We start from the raw sequence: 19264 nt of genomic DNA, 5'->3' as shown, positions 1-19264 counted from the left end.
TCCACCTCTGCCTCTTGTGTGTGTGTGGTGTGGCCGGGGATTTATTACTGTCAAAGTGAGCTAAAAAAAAAAAAAAAAAAAAAAAAAAAAAAAAAAATCTACCAAATAAACAAACATTTTGTCTGTCTATGCTGTGGATGTACAGCCCCCTAGGCTAGAGTACTAGGTTTGATGGTTAAAGTGTTTATTATGTGAGCTAAACAGGCTCCGAAGATTTCAGCTACCTCCGGCTCAAAGGTTCAAGTTTTCATGATTTTAAAGTGGAAAAAATAATAAGTCCATGAACGTTACTGAGTTTTTTTTTTTTTTAATTTGCAATGTACAATTGTTTGCCAAAAGAAAGTTTGGTATGAGGATCGTTAATGTGAAATGAGGGCGGCACGGTGGTGCAGTGGTTAGCACTGTCGCCTCACAGTGAGAAGGTCGTGGGTTCGATTCCCACCCAAGGTCCTTTCTGTGTGGAGTTTGCATGTTCTCTGCGTGTCTCCCAAAGACATGCAGGTTAGGTGAATTGGAGAAGCTAAATTGTCCCTAGGTGTGAATGTCAGTGTTTGTCTGTCTGCCCTGCAATGGACTGGTGACCTGTCCCGGGTGTTTCCTTGCCTTCGCCCTATGAGTGCTGGGATAGGCTCCCTGGCAACCCTAGTGAGGATAAGTGAATGAAGATGAATGAATAATTCATTTTAACCCAGAATTTGGGTTGTATTTTCAACCCACTTTTTGGTAAGTTTAACCCATCATTATAGTCATTGCTACCCATTTTTTGGGTAGAAAACATAACCCAACATGCTGGGTCAGACCAATAACCCAACTGTGCTGTGTTAAAACAACCCAGTGTTGGGTCGGTCCCTTTTTGACCCAGCACTTGGTTACCAAAATAACCCAAATTGGGTTGTTTTTAACCCAGCAGTTTTTAGAGTGTACTGATGCAAAAATACACAAAATCAAACAATTTTTAGATCATTTTGAACATTATTAATGCCATCAGTTTAACAAAGGCAATAACTGACACTTTAAAGTAAAGCATTGTGTCTGTTGAAGGCAGTGGCTCTTGCCAGTGATGCAGCCTCTGGGGTTCAGCATAACAGACGGTGAAGAGCTCAAACCAATCACACCCTAGGTGATAACCAAGTGAAGTAATAATTTGGGGAAAAAAGTTGTAACTGTGTAATATGAAAATAACTTCTTTAAAAAGTAGCTCTTTTTTGCTCAGTTTCCAGGAACAGAAAGCCGGTCTTGCTTGGTAACTCAAATGCAAGTTCTCTGCATTCTAAGGGAGTGAATCCATGAAACTGGTCTGCGAGTCTCTCAATGTGGCTGGCAAGTTCAAACTCCATGTTCTGGAAACTTCCTCTTTATGTGTTTTGGTGATGTACGTCTTAAGTGTCATTCTGTCCATCTTGTGCTCCTTTGCCACAGACTGAGTGGACGTCCCCTCTGACCCTTGCTGCTCTTTTCAGATCATCGAAAGAAGATGAGCCTCTATTTTTTTTTTTTTTTCTACTGCCCTACCATGTTGATCTCATCTCTAGAAAATGAGAAAATAAATGCACAGGTTACTCTGTACATATAGCACATTTAAACTTTTGGAGGTAAATTGATCTGTTCAGCTTGCCCCAACATCACATTTTACCCCACAAGAAAGCTACAAAACAAGTTAGTGCAGTAAAGACATGGATTCCATAACATGACTTAACATACTTCCTTAATTTTTGGTCGCATGATTACTTTTGTTTATGGTTACCTAGATACAGGGGGTGGTTCATCTCACCCACTGGCTCATCTTAGCCTGTTCTCCCCTGACTGTTGGCTCAGATATGATTACAGAGCATTCTTGACTTGGCTAAGTTCTTACACTTTGGTTCCTCTTAAAAAGGACCTGATGTCCTCTATCCGTGTATTTTACAGTGGTATTTGTTCACCTACTAAAATGTTGATTGATTGTGAAAACTGAGACATTTGAGAGACGTTTATAACCATATGTGGAGTTAAAATGTCAAGATTGATTGACATTGTACAAAATATTGGTAGGGACAGTACCTTGGCATTGGTAGGGACATGTTCCAACTGTCCATACTTAATTTTGGCTGGAATGAAACCCTGCAGACTCTTGGTCCTCCCTGAGACATGAGCCGCATCCCTGGTTTGACTGGGTTTCAGGCTGAGCCCCAGTGGCCGGTCCAGTCAGGTTAAATATTAAATATAAAACGTAGATGGTGCGTGTACTTTAGCTTTACTGACTGATCTTCAACTGCTCAGACAGGGACCAAAACGGAAAGTGCCTTAAAATTTAAAGAGACTCTTTTGAATGACACACAGCTAAGGGCAGGTTTTTCAGTGGGAATGCCCCAGTCTGCACCTGTTTATTCCTAGCCAGTGGGAATATTTGGTTTCCCATGCAGGCGACTTGAGTTTGAACCATCATGTTGCAGAACTAACTGTGTTCATTTCATGTTTTACAGGATTCCTGAAAGGCAGGTGAAGATCAAAATCACAACACTGTCAAACCAAGTTCTTGCAGTATAACTCTTCCAAGTCTTGCTTTTGAGCAATTGCATGAAATATTGTTTGAATCTTTGAATGAACATCACAAAGATACACCACAGTTTGAGTGTTGTATATCACACCACTGAAAGAAATAAGCAGTATTTCACAAGCATATGCCAAATATTGTTAGCTGGTTCCAAGAATTTCCGATACTACATCATGCTAGAAAGTATAATATCACTGGATATCAGACCAAATAAAATGTGTGTCGCAAAGTGGAGGCATGATCAGGAAACCACCTCGGTGTAACTGCAGCACACACATTTGACATTAGGTGTCAGTCTTGTGCCTCTGATCAACATAACACTCAGGAGAGACTCAATGGCAAAAGTTGACGCTGTGTACAAAGACATTATCCAAACCAGGCCGCAACCATAAGCTGACAGTGTTCAGCTGTCTTACAACAGGGTCACTATCGAATAAAGTAAAAATGCCCAAAAATGATGGTCCAAAAAAAAAAAAAGAAAGAAAAAAAATGGCCCTAAGAAAATCAGTGGGCATTAAATCCCTTAGTAGTTAAATGACAGCATAGCATATAGCATAGTTTCTATATTTTTGGCCACAGCAAGATTCGATTCTGTTCAGCCTGGAGTTAACCTGTTTAATTAAGTGTCTTTGGTTAACAGCTCTTTCAGTCTTACAATATAGTGCTGTGATTTTCAGATTAATGAATTAGAAATTACTCCCCCAAAACGCAGAAAAGCTCAAAAGATGTAATTACACAGACAGAACAACTACAGACTTAAGTTTTTATTTTATTTTATTTTGTTTTTGTAATTCACAGCAGTTTGCACAGTCACCCCTTCACAAAAAGAGTTTCTGCCCCAGCCTCCAGCCACTTGCATCAAGTACAGCCTCTTTATAAGCAATATTTTACAAAAATAACATACAGTATCTGCTTGCTTTTAGGCCTGCAGGCCTCTTCAGAGCTCCTATATGCAGTTTATACAGGAATGTCTTTATTCAGAGCTACACTTCAAAGTCCAGTTCTGAAGCAGTGGTCTTGCAGGTTACTAATAATAAACTTCATTGTTTTGAAGCTTGTTCAGCTTGTTTAAAAGTCATCCATCACCTTGTTGTGATCCAGTTTAGGAAGAGGGAATCAGTTGCCTTGGCCAGTCAAGAGTTGACTGGCCACAGATTGCCAGTAAAACCATCACCGTGTCTATTTTATGCTGCAAACACCATTCAAATATATACATTTTAGTCAAGAGTCAATTTTTCTATGAGGGACAGTGCCAATGATCAACAACAAAACACCCTGATTAGGCCCAATAAATATTTCCATGTATTTTATCATTTTTGGGTAATTACTGTGCCACTTTAAATGAATGAAAAAATCATTTTCTCTGAATGTCTCACCAGACCAAATCTATAGGGAGTGCCTAACATATCAGCCCTATTCAGATGGGATTCATTTTCCAGGAGGAGGTAGCATGATTTAATAATTACTGGAGCATCTCTGCTATTTTAGTCTGAATTTGCCATCTCTGTAACTTTTTCGAACTGCGTGCTCCTGTGGTGGCAATGATTCCAGCATGTTTTACATACCGTGAGACACTCTATAAAAATAACCCCAACACTAATAACCCTAATTCCATGCAGTCAGTCTGCCCATCTCAGTTTTTAGAGACTTATTACAGAGATGCTTTATCCTGTCCAAAAACGTATCCCCAGTCGTGTCCACAGCCCAACCCACAGGCTCACCTAAGACATGGGAGGAACACAGTTTGATCTGCTTGTCGACTTTAACTGTGTAGTTAGTGCGTTTGCTCTTTTTTTTTTTTTCCCGTCGAGAACACAAAGTGCACAGCACTTTGTGTTATTCAAGTAGTTATACAAGAGGCACTTGAGCTGGCCAATAACGTATATATTTAACATCACCAGTGATGTATCTTGAAGTAACAAATGAGAGGGATTAACATAACCTATTTTTTTGTGCTTATTATGGAAATATGTGAAAGAAGATGCTCCAGAACTGAGGTGCCCCTGTGGCACAGTAGTGGTTGTCATTGAATACAGTAGGTTTGGATAGACAAATGACAAGGGAAGTGGTCAGAGCAGTGATACCCAGCCATATCAGTGTAAACTGGCAGGGTGAAGATCCTTCATCTTTTTGCTTTTAAAGCAGTTTGCAAACTAACACACTGCCAAGAGAGACAGAGTGAGATAGACATCACCACCCTTTATACATGTGGATTTTTTGTAGCTCAAATAGTTGCTGAATAATTCTGTATTCTTGTGGTCCTTTGTGTAGCCCAGTTCGCAAAAGTTTGTTTCGCAGTTCCTCAAAGTAATGGCTCCAGTTTCCATCGCTGTCCGCTCCAAACCCGAACACACTCACCTGGCAAGACAAAAATTACACGAATCCCATAAGACCTTAATTTGAAGGAGTTAGCTCATTTGGATTCTTCATGTATTTTCAGCATCCTTGCTTACAGTGTTTATATTGAAACTGATGAGAGACTCTATTTTTCTATAACTGAGATTGTTTTTCTGCAAATCTTTATAATCAATTAAAGGCTTCTGCCAGTGGATTTTTTTTTTTTTATATATATATATATATATATTTCTGCTTCTCTTACAACAGATTTCTCTAAGATTGTTGAATGTGCAAACTGGTGACTCTGGAGAGAAGAAAAGAGTATGCTGTGAATTACATATGTCATCATGCCAATTATGGTCTGAAGGAGGAATGAAAGAATGGAATGAATGTATGTGTCACAGCGGCACAGCTACTTTTTCATAGCACGTAACGCTTACATGCTAGATTTGAGCCTGGAGATTGTGTCTCCTGTTCTTCCATTTGGCCTCTGCCTGTTTTACAGTGTGGACATGCTTCCTGTATCTTAGTTTTGTCAATATTCACATTGCATACAAAAACATTTAGACTATGTATTGTGTCTGCTCTATTCTTTCACCATACAATATGGCGAAAGTGTTACTCTGACTGTATGGGACTCTATAGTCTCTATAGGACTCTATAGGACAGAGTTATACTCAATTCCATGTATCACACAGTTTTTTTGTGCAAATGACAGCATGCTGACTCAAAAATTAATGTGCTGTCATCTTGCCACTTTAAGTACCCTATTGTTAACTTTTTGGCTACCAACAATTACTGAATGAAACAGAGTTTTACTTTTTTGAGTGCAAACCAATAGTATATCAGTTTGAGAGGGAAGCACAATTTCATTTCACCTCCTTGGCCGAGGCACTAATGAACTTACCTCATCACACATGTGCAGGCTCAGAACCACAGCCATAAAGCCGGTGGATGGATATGTGCGTGTTGGATTTAGCAGCCAGTTCTCATGAACATACTTCATGAAAGCCGGACTGAGCATGATTAGCTGTGGAATGAATTCAGAATTAGTTTTTGAACTGTGTGATGTTTTTGCACCATTCTTCTTACAAGCCAAAACAAATGCACCACTGGGTGAATTATGACAAACTGGATGTTTGTAAAAACAAACTATACTCACTGAACCACCATGAATTTTTATCCTGGATTTCACATCTTTGTACATTCTGTCAGAAATACCATGATAATAATAATTGAGTTGCAAGGGAAGAGGCATGGGGGAAAAAAAACTATTTAGTGTATGACATGTTAAATTTTCACATTGGAAAATGGTATACTCATTATTCCATTTTTTTTTTCTAATACTCCCTCAACAAGGAAATTGATACAAAGAGGCAGAGAGTAGACTTAAAGGGATACAAAGAGGGATCCTCCTTGTACTTCCCCTCCAGGTGGCAGCCTGGAGAGGATCATGTGTTTGGTTGTGTGTATCTGCCTGCAGCTATTATTGCATGTACCTATCAGCCAGTTATTTTTTATGCACAGTTATGACTTTATGACCAAGGACCTCTCATGTTTGTAGAGATTTAGAAAAAAAAAAAAAAAAAAACAAGCACCAGAGAAGGAGAGGCTTGTCTCCATATTTGTCCTTCTCCTGGTGACAAAAAAGGAGTGGTTTTTCACCACTTTTTATGCAGTTATGTCTGTGTTATCACACATATCTTGTAGTTGGCTCCTTGGCTGATTATGTACTTTAGCCAAGTTTTTCATATAATCCTCTGACTGATTTAATTTACCAACTAGTCTGTTAGATCTGCCTCTATTGTATTCTTGGTTGGTTGATATTTATGACTAGATGGAGGTAAATAATCTTTGCTTAGTGTCTTAAGACTCACTCTGAGGTCAGTGAACTGATAGTCCATCTGAAATCCTTTGTCTTGAATGGAAACAGCACGAGATGAGTGGTGTTGGGCAAAGGCTTAGCGCTCTCTGGATACATGACATGATGAGTTGTTCTGGTGCCAACATCGATCTCATAGCCCTGGGTACGGCCACGATTCATTCTAATGGTACAGTGGAATATAGAGGATCAAATATTATAGTAACAACAGTCAACACCTTGGTTCTTCTGCTAAGAGAACCACAAATGAGAGCAAATGTTGCCATAACCCAAAGATTACACTTGCTCTTTCCTGCAGGTCTATGGTGCGTGACTTACCTCATGATGATATCATGAGAGTCAATGAGGGCTCCATAATGTGAGCCCTTCAGATTCCTGGAATTGCCCACTACAGCACAACTCCTGCATTTATCAGGGCTGGGCTGTGTGTTGTGATCTTTGTCCGGGATCATCTGAAACACCTTGTCTATTGCTTCTGTGTAGTTGTTGAAGCTGCTCCTATCACCCTGCAAGCGCTGTCACACAGACCAAACCAGAAATGTGACTTCAGTCCTGACATTCGACTACCGTCATAATAGATATGACAGTACTGATAACAGATATGCTGTCACCAATCTGTCAATACATTATAACATTCTAACATTAACAAATATTGCAAATAATTTCTCACTTTTTTGTTCTCTTTGTTGTAAGATATTTACCTTCCACCAGTTGAAGATGTCCTCTGTGATACCGTGTTTTCTTGACAAAAAGGGCTTCACAGATTGATTGTAACGATCCATAAACCACGGTTCACCTTCTGATAAACACTTCTGACAGGCACACGATCTTGTTTCCAGAACATGGGATATGTAATTAACAAATCTGGCAGATTGTCTTCCATTAAACAACACAGAGACGGTAGTGACATATAGAAGAAGAAAAAAAATCTTGCGTTTTCTGGACAGCATTCTGATTGTATTTGACAGCTGAATGACAGATCCAACCTGTGGGCACAATTTGGTGAAATAAACAAGTGAGCCTAAAGCTGATTCATAAATATGGAAAAACAGTCAAAGCAATATATTATGGTCTAACATAATTTCCATTTATTATAACCTACAGCAAAACGACAGTTTACACAGTTCAGTATCATGTCAAAAGGCAAATGATAGTTTTCTTTTTTGTTTTGTTTTTTTTTTTTTTGTTCGTTTGTTTGTGTGTTGGTTTTTATTTCACATACTCTCAAACTTGAGGTGATTGCTTGTCATGACTTAAAGAAACGATGCAATTTCCCCTCGGGAGTTAATGAAGTACCTATTTACCCTAACATAGCATAACACAGCACAGCTAAAGCAGGTTATGCAGCTTTTTATTTGCGGGAGTAAATTCTGCCCACCTTTACAGGTGGGCATAAATATGAAGTATCAAACTGGAATAATTCAAATGGAATAGGGCACTTTTTTTTAAGGCAAAAATGAATGCTTTCCTGAAGCTATATGTATTTTTCCTCACATGTGATATGTGCTATACTATGTGATCATGTTCTTAACTAAATAAAATAAAATAAAGTGTGTTGACTACTTAGTTATTATGGACTGGAGATCACAGTCTCTCTCTCCGTTTTTTTCTCTACCCGTCTTGTATATTTATGCTAAGACAATTTCCCAGTTTTTTTTATGTAGAAGTCATTGATTAAATATAAGTTATCCATTAAATTCATGGATGTCATGTAGGCTAATTCATACAAAAGAGGGAGTAATAGCTGGATTTCTCTTACCTTACTAGAGTCTTTGTTCTCTTAGTAGTCAAGCAGATAATGGTCCCATGAGGTATTTGGAAGAATATGGATGATGATGATGATGAACAACTTCTCCACTGAGAACTACTGAGGCTGATGGAATTTGCAGTATGAAGAAATGACAAGCAGCAATTGTACTGTGAAGGGGTGTGGTGTCTTCAACACATCCAAGACTGTTACACACATCATGAAAACCAAATGACGCCCTGCACAGTCTGCCCCAGGTGCTCGTGATAATGTCATTAAATTAGGCAGCCGCCATTTGGAGCCAGATGTCATAGATGCCATGTTGAGTTGACACTGTCTGTGTGTGTCATTTTAATTTCCATGCGTCCTGTAGTTTTGCGTTGTATTGTTTGTTATTGTGTTGTTACAAGTTTTAGTTATGACCTTCCGAAGGGACTGCAGTTGAAAATGAGTTGTAAGCAAACTCTGGTAGAGTACATTAAATGTTTTATGTGTTTTAACACTGTAGATGGTCCCTTGCAAATAAAAATAATTAATTAGTTAATCAGTAATTAATTAATTAAATGCGGTATTAACACACTCTAGTGTTGCATTTCATTGCAATGCCATTTTTGTACTGTGACTTACTGAATTATTACCATCATTATTTTTTTGAAAACCCTATAGGAATACTACAAGTCTCAGTTCTACAACAATAAAAACACAACTTGTCCTGTTGAATCTGTATTGTTACGGCACAGACTGTGTATAGCGTAAGCCTGGGGGGATTTGAGTATTTGCACATATTTCAGTGACGGTAGCAAGTTGGTTTTATTGTCAACCCCCTTGCCCATTGTGTCTTATAAAGGGGACACAAAGGGGTGACAACCCACTGGCAACAAAAATTGCCAGAAATTTGCAGAATAACTTGCCAAAACGTTGAAGAAAAAAAAAAAAAAACAAAGGAAGAGGAAAAGAAGAAGATTAGAAAGTGTGAGGAAAGAGGAGGCAGACAAAAAAAAGGGAAAGGAATAGTGAGATCAGGAAAAACAGAGGGGAGGGGGGACAACTAAGAACCTCCTCATTGCATCAACTGCCAAACACAAAGATCAGCCGCTGCAACCTGCATTTCAGGTAAAGCAGCAGCCTTATTCAACAATGGCCCGTCAACCCCTTATCAGGAGCCATGACAACAGTTTGCTGCAGCAGCGAGGCCCGCCATACAGAACCCAGCGACCGCCAGTCCTCTGTGCTACACAGAGACAGCCAAGCCTGCATGCTTCTCCTCGCAGAACAAGACAATTGCCAGCCACCATGAAATGAGGGCCAACAAAAGACTGCAGATAACAGCCTGTTGGGACAATGGTTGACTGCCTGGTCAAATTGACCAAAGTTTTCAGAGAAAACAGCCACCAGCCAACCCCTGTGATGACTCCCCATATGAACGATAGCCCAAGAATTGTTTCTTGGAAGCCATGGATGCAGAAATCATTCGCCAGGTAAACAAACACTGTGTGAACTGGAACTGCGGGCTCCATGGCCAGTGGGCAAATGACTGTGCAGAACCAAGAAGATGGGGTCACAGGCACGCCATGGCCACTAAGGACCTGTCATGTTTGGCGGTAGAGGCTGAGAAGATTCCAGAACCTGGTAAATGCACCCCTGACACCACACACACACACACACACACACACACACACACACACACACAGAAGGCACACCCAAGAAGCAATTAACATGACGAAAATGAGTAGCTTGGAGGTTTTGCCTGAAGTAACATTGCAGGTGGCAGGAACAAAGAACATCACACATTGCAAAACATTGCTAGTGCACTCTGGGGCTACAATTTCAAATGAATATCAAATTCATCCAAAATCGAGTGGAAGACATCTTAACACTGCAGGAGCATCAGGTGTTAACAGTAGTGTGTACTTTGGGCTTGGTATTGTTGTGTGCAGAGGAAGGAATTAAAGTCATGAGAGCATCAGAAATCCCAGGTCAATATGTACAATCTGGGCATGGCAAGCCTCTGTACATTTACCAATACCACAAAGTCAATAACTGCAGATGTTCTAAACACACTACACATTCAAATGTCATCACATTCACATGTCATCACATCGCATATTCACAGTACAAAGTTATTTGCATGTCACAGAGAAAGAAAGTTTGATTCAGGCAAGTGAAAGAAAGTGATCGTTTAAGTAGTGATTGCAAAAAGTTCCACAAAGTCAATGGCTCAGTTCCCACCTGTTATTAAAATGTGTCTTTGGAAAGCCAAACACAAGTGGACAGCTGTCAAGCTGTCATCCTCTCCGTACACATCTGGCATTAACATGCATCTCCACATCTTGCCTGCCTACTTGTGATTGGATCTCACTTTCCTATTCTATATGCAAATAAACATGTATCATTTCAGTGAGAGAGAGAGAGAGAGAGACCGTAAAATGAAATTATTTCTTTGCTAGTCTTCCTTCCGTGCAAAAAATAAAAATAAAACAGCATTTAACAGGCAGCAGGTATTTAACAAAAGGGAACATCCTCGTTCACTCCAGCCTCATTTTAATGCGGCTGTCAATCACTGAAGACATATTTGACATCTGTTACAGCTTGACCTGATCACATTCAGGCTCAGGGTATTGAATTATTCCAGTGGGTCTGAGATGGTTCTCTGCTTAGGTGGATAAATTAACCTGTAATATTTCTGTGGTATTCCTGTAGCAACTGCAACATGCACATACACACAACCACTATAATATTTCTGTAGTTTTCCTGTAGTGACTCTGTCACATCTAGGGTTAGAAACAATTTCTTTAATCGTGCTGGGACACCAAGTTAAGAACAGCCACTGCCTTCAAACTTTAGATGGAAGAAATACCCTGCATATTGTCAATACATATTTTAGATACCCCAAAATGTCTTGCATTATGTCTTTAGGGGAGCTCATGTCTTATTAAGGGGAGCTGAGCTCCTCCTTGCTCTCCTGTAGTTCCATCCTGCAAGTTGACAGTTTGTGTGTTTATTCATTAAGCAGCTGCTTTATAGCCGACCTGCACTTCAGTTTGCATTTGATCCATCAGCTGGCAGTGCAGCTGCTGGGCAGAGTCAGGGAAGATACCTTCTCTGTTGGAAAAGTGACGGTCTGCCTGGTGTCAGGACTGTTGGATCTGTTGGATCTGTTGGATGTTAAATTCCAAAACCACATACAAAAAGACAATTTATGTAATTTCTGGGGATTACAGGTTACTGTAGACAGTGAATCTGCAATTATCCGTCCATAGAGACATCCCTAGAGGCATATCCAGCCTTCAAGGCATCCTTGGAGATAGTTCTGACAATTATACATGGCCATGGACTGAGACTGACTGATAATATGACTTGGACAGAGGCAATCGACACAGCCTTCACTCAGCTGAAACAGACCCTGACTATAACCCCCAACATTGGGTTTACCAGATCCAAGCAGACCATTCACACAGACTGCAGATCTGTGTTGCAATAGCATGGGCATAACAATGGTTGTGTATTTTGCTTCTAAATTAGACATGTGGCATTGGCTTTGCCTCTCTGCCTAAAGTCAGGAGCAGAAAATAGCTCATCTGTCACCAGGGCGCCGGCAGAGAAACAACAACAATATGTTATCTCTACCATGTTGAGGTCAAATGTACAGATAAACATTCCACAAATCACTGCCACACTTGACTGAGACTTTGCCTGTCCTCCCTTTCACAGCTGGCATCAGCAGAAAAGGCAGTTTCATGGGAAAAAGCAGGTGTGCATTTTCTAAATAGTCTGCAAACAACTCATTTTGACAAAAAAAAAAAAAAAAAAAAAAAAAATCATCAGTCAAAACAGGAGGATACATTGGTTCACAAGAGACTTTGCAAATTATTCCCAAATTTTTGTTCAGTGTTTAATTTGTGTGAAGAATAAGGCCAAAACCACCAACTGAACGTCATGAGGGAGATAAATATTTCTTTGTGATTGTTCATATGTTTTATAATGAATTGAGATTTCCCCTGCAGGAAAGGAAGACCCATGAACACAGGAATGGACCCTCCCCCACAAAAGGTGTTGAGGTGCTGAGGTCTTCAGTTCACTGCTGCTCGAGATGGAAGTCCAGGGTGAGAGACCCCTGGACTCCGCTCACAACCAAGGACAAGACGAAAAAGTGACCAGCTCTCATGGAAGGAAAGCCACACACTGAGAGCAAAGTGCTGCAACACTAATAGGAACACAAGACAGAAATAAAATTGTTTCACCTAAAAGGTATGTCCCCTATGATGCCGTGAGGCCAACCCATGGTATAATTTTAGATCGGTGTGTTGAAGCATGTGCCACCGAGCGTCATTCCAACCCAAAACTCCACCAGGTGATTTTACTGAATAGTCCCTCCTCTCTTCGTCAACGTGAGTTAATCAGTGAAATCGCCTGGTGGAGTTTTTGGATGGAATGAAAACCCGCAGCCTCTTGGCCCTCATGGCACCAGTTTGACACATGTTTCAGATTAACAAAGGTGTGGTCTCAAGGGAACTGTGTGCTGCCTTGCAATAATGCACTCATGGCAGCTGCTAAAATCCCTAAACCCCCCACCTAGGCGTGTAAGAAGCTATGTTACCTACGATGGGTATCTGGCTGTAGCTACGATGAAAAAATGGGCAGCTGTCTGTAATTTTACTATTTAAGTATTGGATTGGCCAACAATTACCTACACCTGGTACTGTCTGAATTCAACAAAGCATGTAGGCCGCACAAGTTAAAACCTGCTTTGCTATTTTCAGGTATTGTGTAATTAGACAAGAGTCTGTGACAGAGCTAAGCACGATATGGCTAAGGAAGAGATTGAATCCCTTGCTATGGTGTTAGACCACCATGTGAACATTTCTACAGCTGTTATTATAGCCAAAGGGTGAGACATCTGCACACTGTGCACGGATAGGAACCCTTTTCAGGTATATTTGGCCCGCTGGCATCTATCGGTATGTCGTTAATTTGTACACTGATTGTGGGTATTATTCTGTTTTTGGTTACTGTGTCCCTCAGTATGATTGCATGATTGGGGTGATCTGCAGGCAGTATATGACCAGCACCACCTAAACTGACATTAATGCATACTCTTTAAATCTCTCTCCAGTGCCAGGTTGAATTCTGCTATTTCATGAGAAAGATGATGAAAAAATTCCAGCATCTAGTTGTAGAATAGTTCCTCTAGACACTATTACTCCTTATGATTTCTTGTTGATTAAAACTAATCAAAAAGGGGGATTGTGAGGGGAATGTGATTACATAACCTGCTTGTTCAAGTTATAATGTGTAGTCATATAATCAGCTGATGTTTGATTATCTGTAATCTGTAGCCATTGTGATTCATTTCATGTTTTACCTTAGTTTATAGTGTTTAAGAAAAAAAAAAAAGCTGTAAGTGCATATTAACAGAGTTTAACAGAGGCTTCAAAAAGTCAGGCCTCAAGGAGGGAAGGAGGAGAGGGCAAAGGCTACAAAGCCTGAGGGCAAGAAGTCTCTCCAAACTCCCAAGCAAAAAAACACAATTGTCTACAAAGACAAAAAGGATGCTGCAGGACTCTCCTCAGTAGGTGGAGGAAGCTGGGTCGCATGTGAGCGCTGTTTCAAGTGGGTGGAGGGAGACTGCAGCAGTGCAGTGAGTTTTGCTCACTGCACTGCTGCTCAAGGATGTTACTGCAATATCATTCCGGACATTTTAATGCACGATTGGTCAATTTATTACATTACTGGGTTTTATTACATTTTTTTGATTAAGTTAAGTGCAAGTTTGTATTACATTTTCAGATAATTATTACCTTATTGGGTGCCGCAAGGCCTAAATTGGTATAGTTACATCTGCTCTGTGTCTCCCTAATCTGTTGCCTTGCTCCTGTGTGTGTGTGTGTGTGTGTGTGTGTGTGTGTGCACATGCATGCATGTGTGTACATATGAGTCTGATTGTCTGAGTGGAGACAGGTGTGCCAGAGTTGGCTAGAGCCCCACCAGTTGCACCCAATACTTCAATCAACCATGCCCTTATGTATAGAGACAGAACACAAAGCATCATACTCCCCCTCAGGGAAAGAAGGGAGAGAGGAAGGCAATGAAAGAAAGGTAGTTCAGGAGAGAGCAAAATCAAATTGTGTAAGCAAAGAAAAAAACAAAAATCGAATTATCACCACACACTTGGAGAGTTATTTTACATACAACTTAGTTTTTTCGAGTCTGAAGGAATTTGATAAAAGGTTATAAGAGTGTTTTTTGGAGAGATGGAAGTTATCACAATATTGACATGTATGATTCCAGTGAGTAATTTCCAGTGAGAAACAAGCTGTCTTCACTTGGAGATTATTTTTACCAAGGAGTCCAGAGAACTGATTGAGAGCTTTGTCACATGGTGCAACAATAATTACCTGAAGCTCAATATCAGGAGGCTCCATGTCCTAGTGTCATCCAGGGAGAGGAATTAAGTGAAAATGCTGAGTTATGGTGTAGAATATTGGGCAGAAAAGTGTTTTCGCAGAACATTATGGCTATAAAATTTGACATTTGTTTGAAATTTTGTCATAGTTGCATGAATGTGTTGTATGAATTGTTGAGTTATGGCCAGAAGTATGTTTTGTGACCTTAACCTTTGACCTCAAAATCTAATCAGCTCATCATTTTTAGTCCAAGTGGACGTTTGTGCCAAATTTGAAGAAATTCCCTCAAGGCATTTCTGAAATATAGTATTCACAAGCATGGGACGGATGTAAGGTCACCCGATCTTGAGCTCTGACCTCCAAAATCAAATCAATTCATCCTTGTGTCCAAATGGATGTTTGTGCCAAATTTGAAGAATTTACCTCAAGCTGTGGCTGAGATATCACATTTCAAGGAAGGTGGATGGTCAGCTGTGGCTAGAGATGGAAGCAGACTCCGTCCAGGGACAAAAAATCAGCTCATTTTCTCATAAATAGACAAATTAGGGGCAGAGTCATGTTTACCAGTAGAAGCGCTTGAGACAATGCTATAGTTTTGTCTAAATTAGCTGAGGGCAAGGTAGATACTTCATTCCATAGAGAGAGCACTGCTGGGGGGACCAGACCATGTCAATGTAAGTGTCATGCTTTTCAATCATACAGAAAGTACACTCTGGTGAGGGCCCAGCCTTCATTAAACATAATTTACAAGGGGAGGTATGCTCTCTGTGCAAACTGAAATAAATAAGCTGGTGGTTAGGGTTGTTGAGGGAGACACTTTTTTTTTTTAGATAATTTGCCAACATAGCTTTGAACCAAAGGGCTGATAATCTGACATCCAGACAGAATCAATTGCAAGTGGCTTGTAACTAGATTTAAGTTGGAAAGAGGAAGGGCCCTATCTTGTGCCACCCGCTATCCGCTGCCACTACCCACTACCCGCAAAGTTGCTATCTTGCGCACATATATAAAGTTGGCTTTATATATATACACATATTATATATTATATTATAGGCGAGTTAATTCGGGACGTGGAGCCACTTGTGTCCAAGTGGACGTGTCACAAGGTTGTACTGATTGAGTAAAATCCCCGGGTCACACCACACACACACACAAGAGGCAGAGGTGGAACTATGTGTAAACTAATTTATTGACAAGGTAGATTGGGCAAATAAAATATTAAAAATAAAAATATAGCACAGCTGCTGGCTTATGATAAAACAATAAAACGTGCTGGCGTAAGTGTCCAATTAAAACAGTCTTTCCTCTAAACAGTCTATATGAGTAATATACTCAGTCCATTCCGGCGGCGTCCCGGTATCAGTCTGATCGTGTGCGTGGCGAGGCTCCGTCAGGGCATGCATTGAAGCCGCCTGGGCGCACTCTCTTAACAGCCCAAACTTTAGGGATAGCAGATAGTCAGGATGGTCAGGACCACCCGCTATCTGCTATCCCTAAAGTGTGTGCGCAAGATAGCAACTTCAGGGATAGCGCATGAAACACGCCCACGGACACACCTCCAGGCGCAAATGACGGAGTTGGCATAAGGGATAGCGGGTAGCGTGGGCGCAAGATACCGTTTAGGGATAGCGGAAGTTCCTAAATCCGCAATTTGCGGGTAGCCTTGAAAGGACCGGCCCATGCAGGAATGCAGAACGCCCCATACGAAAATTTATTACTTGAATCTACCTGGCATTGTGCTCTCTCGAGTGAAGGTGAGTCAAGGTGGATAATGATAGGCTATGACTCCCAACCAATGACTGTGACAGAAAGCTGAGGCTATGCGCTGCCAGGACTGTGCTGCTCTGGAACTGCTCTCTACTGCTAATGTGCGTATAATTGCATGGATATATGTACTACATTGTGTAGCTATATACTGGCTTTTTGCGACTGTCTTGTTTGTTTAGATTCTCAGTTTGGGTGGGCCAAGAAAGGATTCTGGTTCTCCAGCCCTAGTTAACTGTGCTCTATCTGTGCCAAAGATACAAGGTTGGCAAACTCTTGCACACCTTGTCAACCAGTGAGACTGGCTGAGGACATTTAATTTTTCAAATTTACAGAACACCTTAGCTGTCTGATTCTCCCGTGTGTCACCTGTCCAGTACTCCCATTGGTCACTCCTAGAACTTGCACCCAGGGTTCCTCTGTTACAGCTGTATTGTAATGTTTCCATGTAAATGAACCAAAGTTAACAAAAGTCTTAAGCATGTCTAACAATAGAGGACCCAGTTCTGGACAAAATTAAATCCTAGAGTGAAGGTTGTGTTACTTTTGATAGACAATCCTCTGCTAAGTCTATATACGAGCTTTAGACTCTCCAAAATCAAGTCCTTCCTCTCTCCAGCAGATTTAGAAAAGGTCATCCATGCATTCATCACCTCCAGACTTGACTATTGCAGTGCACTTTATTCTGGTATAAGTAAGCGAAACATCCAAAGACTGCAACTGATTCAGAATGCTGCTGCCAGGCTTTTAACTCGTACCAGGAAAACCGACCACATTGCACCAGTCCTAGCTGCCCTCCACTGGTTGCCTGTGAGTTTTGGAATTGATTTTAAGATTTTACTGCTTGTTTTTAAAGCCTTGAACGGTTAGGCTCCTGTCTATATTAGTGAACTGCTAATTCCATATGAGCCTGATCGCTGCCTGAGATCTTCCGGCAGGGCCCTACTTGCCGTTCCAAGGGCCCAGCTCATCACTAAAGGGGACCGAGCCTTTGCCGTCCAGGCCCCTAAGCTGTGGAACTCCCTGCTGGGAGATCTCAGGCAGGCTAACTCAGTTTCTTCTTTTAAATCTCTTCTTAAGACTCACTTTTATCGCATGGCCTTTTACTAACCAGTGTTTTTTTTAATGTAACTTGTATGTTTTTATTGTTTACGGGATCTTTTAATAGCTTGTTTTATCATTGTTTTATGTATTTGTATTATGTTTTATTGTTGATCTTTTAGTAGCTTACTCTCATTGTTTTATGTGTATTTATTTGTGATTTGTTTTTATAGGAAAGCACTTTGTAACCTTTCCTCCTCCACTCCCTGATGTGTACCTACCCATTCTCACCTGAACTCACCAGAGTCTATTGCCCCTTTTCCACCAAAAAGAACCTGGTGCTAGTTCAGTGCTGGTGCTAGAGCCGGTGCTTAACTGGTTCCAACAAAGAACTGGTTTCCTTTTCCACCGGCCAAGAGCCAACCGGAACCAAGTCAGAGCTACGTCATTGCGTCAGTGGAAAACGTGATGACATGGGTGCACGAGATGCTCGCTTGGAATCACAATAACCAACATGAATGAATGAATGATACTTTATTAATCCTTTGCAGGAAATTATATTGTCACGGCAGCTTCATCACTTCAACACACATCAAATGGCACACTCATACAATACAGTGGTTGCAGCGTCTCTGTCTCTGTCCGCCCGTACTGTCCTGAAGCCGGTGAAACTGATCAGTGAGTCGGGGATGATGTTCGTGAGCCACGTCTCAGTCAAGCATATAATGCTACTTTCACCATACAGTTTCTGGCCCCAGGTGTAGCAGTATCTGTATTTATTAGCAATGCAAGTACTGCTTGTGTCTTTACAAGCCTACATTGCAATCCAGAGGCGAAAAACGCAATTATTGCCGGCTACCCGTCGTATTCGTGGCCGGAACGAATGACAAAGTTAGGTTTAGTTATAAAATGGGCGCTTCCCATCCTTAAATGTGATTGGCTGAGCCGCGTTCCATGCCATTGTAAAGTCAGTGTAACCCACGGCTTCTCAGGGCTTATTGCTTAACTATAAGTTTATAGCGTTCACTGTTCCCGTTGGGTCTGTAACCCAATGACGTGGTCGGTCGCATCATCGGTTCTTTCTCTGGCTCCTGTTTAGCACCTGCTCGAAGTTGGTGCTTGCCTGGAACCAGTTTGGAACCAGTTTGGCTGGTGTTTGGGCGGTGGAAAAACAAAGAACTGGTGCTAAGTCAGGCACTGGCTCCGAACCAGCCCTGGAATCGCTTTGGTGGAAAAGGTTATATATCCTCCTACACTCTATTGTTCTGTTTGGCAGCAAGACTGAGCACATGTTGAGGCTCCTCCTCACCAACGTAGATAGTCATGGTTATGTGTAGTTGATGTATGAGTTTTATGTTGCAGTTAAATGTTTATGGATTCATGTTTGAATGTGGCTAGATAATTAATCAATGTAGGTGGCAGATATGTATTCTTCTCAATAAATGTCATTTGGTCACTTTGTTGTTTGCCTTAATATTACAGCCTGACCGTTGTGTGTAAGCGGCCAGGGCCAGTGATTTATTAACTGTGATTAACTGAGGAGATGCAAGCATGTG

The 19264-nt window shown here is 40.9% G+C and overlaps 1 protein-coding gene across 1 annotated transcript; it reads right to left on the bottom strand.

The window, feature by feature from the left end:
- Positions 1 to 3377: 3377 nt before the first annotated feature.
- On the bottom strand, positions 3378 to 8623 carry LOC115367635 (CMP-N-acetylneuraminate-beta-galactosamide-alpha-2,3-sialyltransferase 1-like). The gene is made up of 7 exons (XM_030063478.1): positions 8512 to 8623; positions 7454 to 7738; positions 7071 to 7267; positions 6748 to 6915; positions 6033 to 6078; positions 5778 to 5900; positions 3378 to 4891 (listed from the first exon to the last, which is right to left on the bottom strand). The coding sequence occupies exons 2-7, from the start codon at positions 7700 to 7702 to the stop codon at positions 4724 to 4726; spliced, it is 951 nt and encodes a 316-aa protein (XP_029919338.1). The 5' UTR covers positions 7703 to 7738; positions 8512 to 8623; the 3' UTR covers positions 3378 to 4723.
- Between the last annotated feature and the right edge of the window lie 10641 nt (positions 8624 to 19264).

This window comes from Myripristis murdjan, chromosome 11 (assembly GCF_902150065.1).
Source record: "Myripristis murdjan chromosome 11, fMyrMur1.1, whole genome shotgun sequence".
Lineage (NCBI taxonomy): Eukaryota > Metazoa > Chordata > Actinopteri > Holocentriformes > Holocentridae > Myripristis > Myripristis murdjan.
Note: the sequence above shows the minus strand (reverse complement) of the source record. Positions and strands in the feature narration are given on the sequence as shown.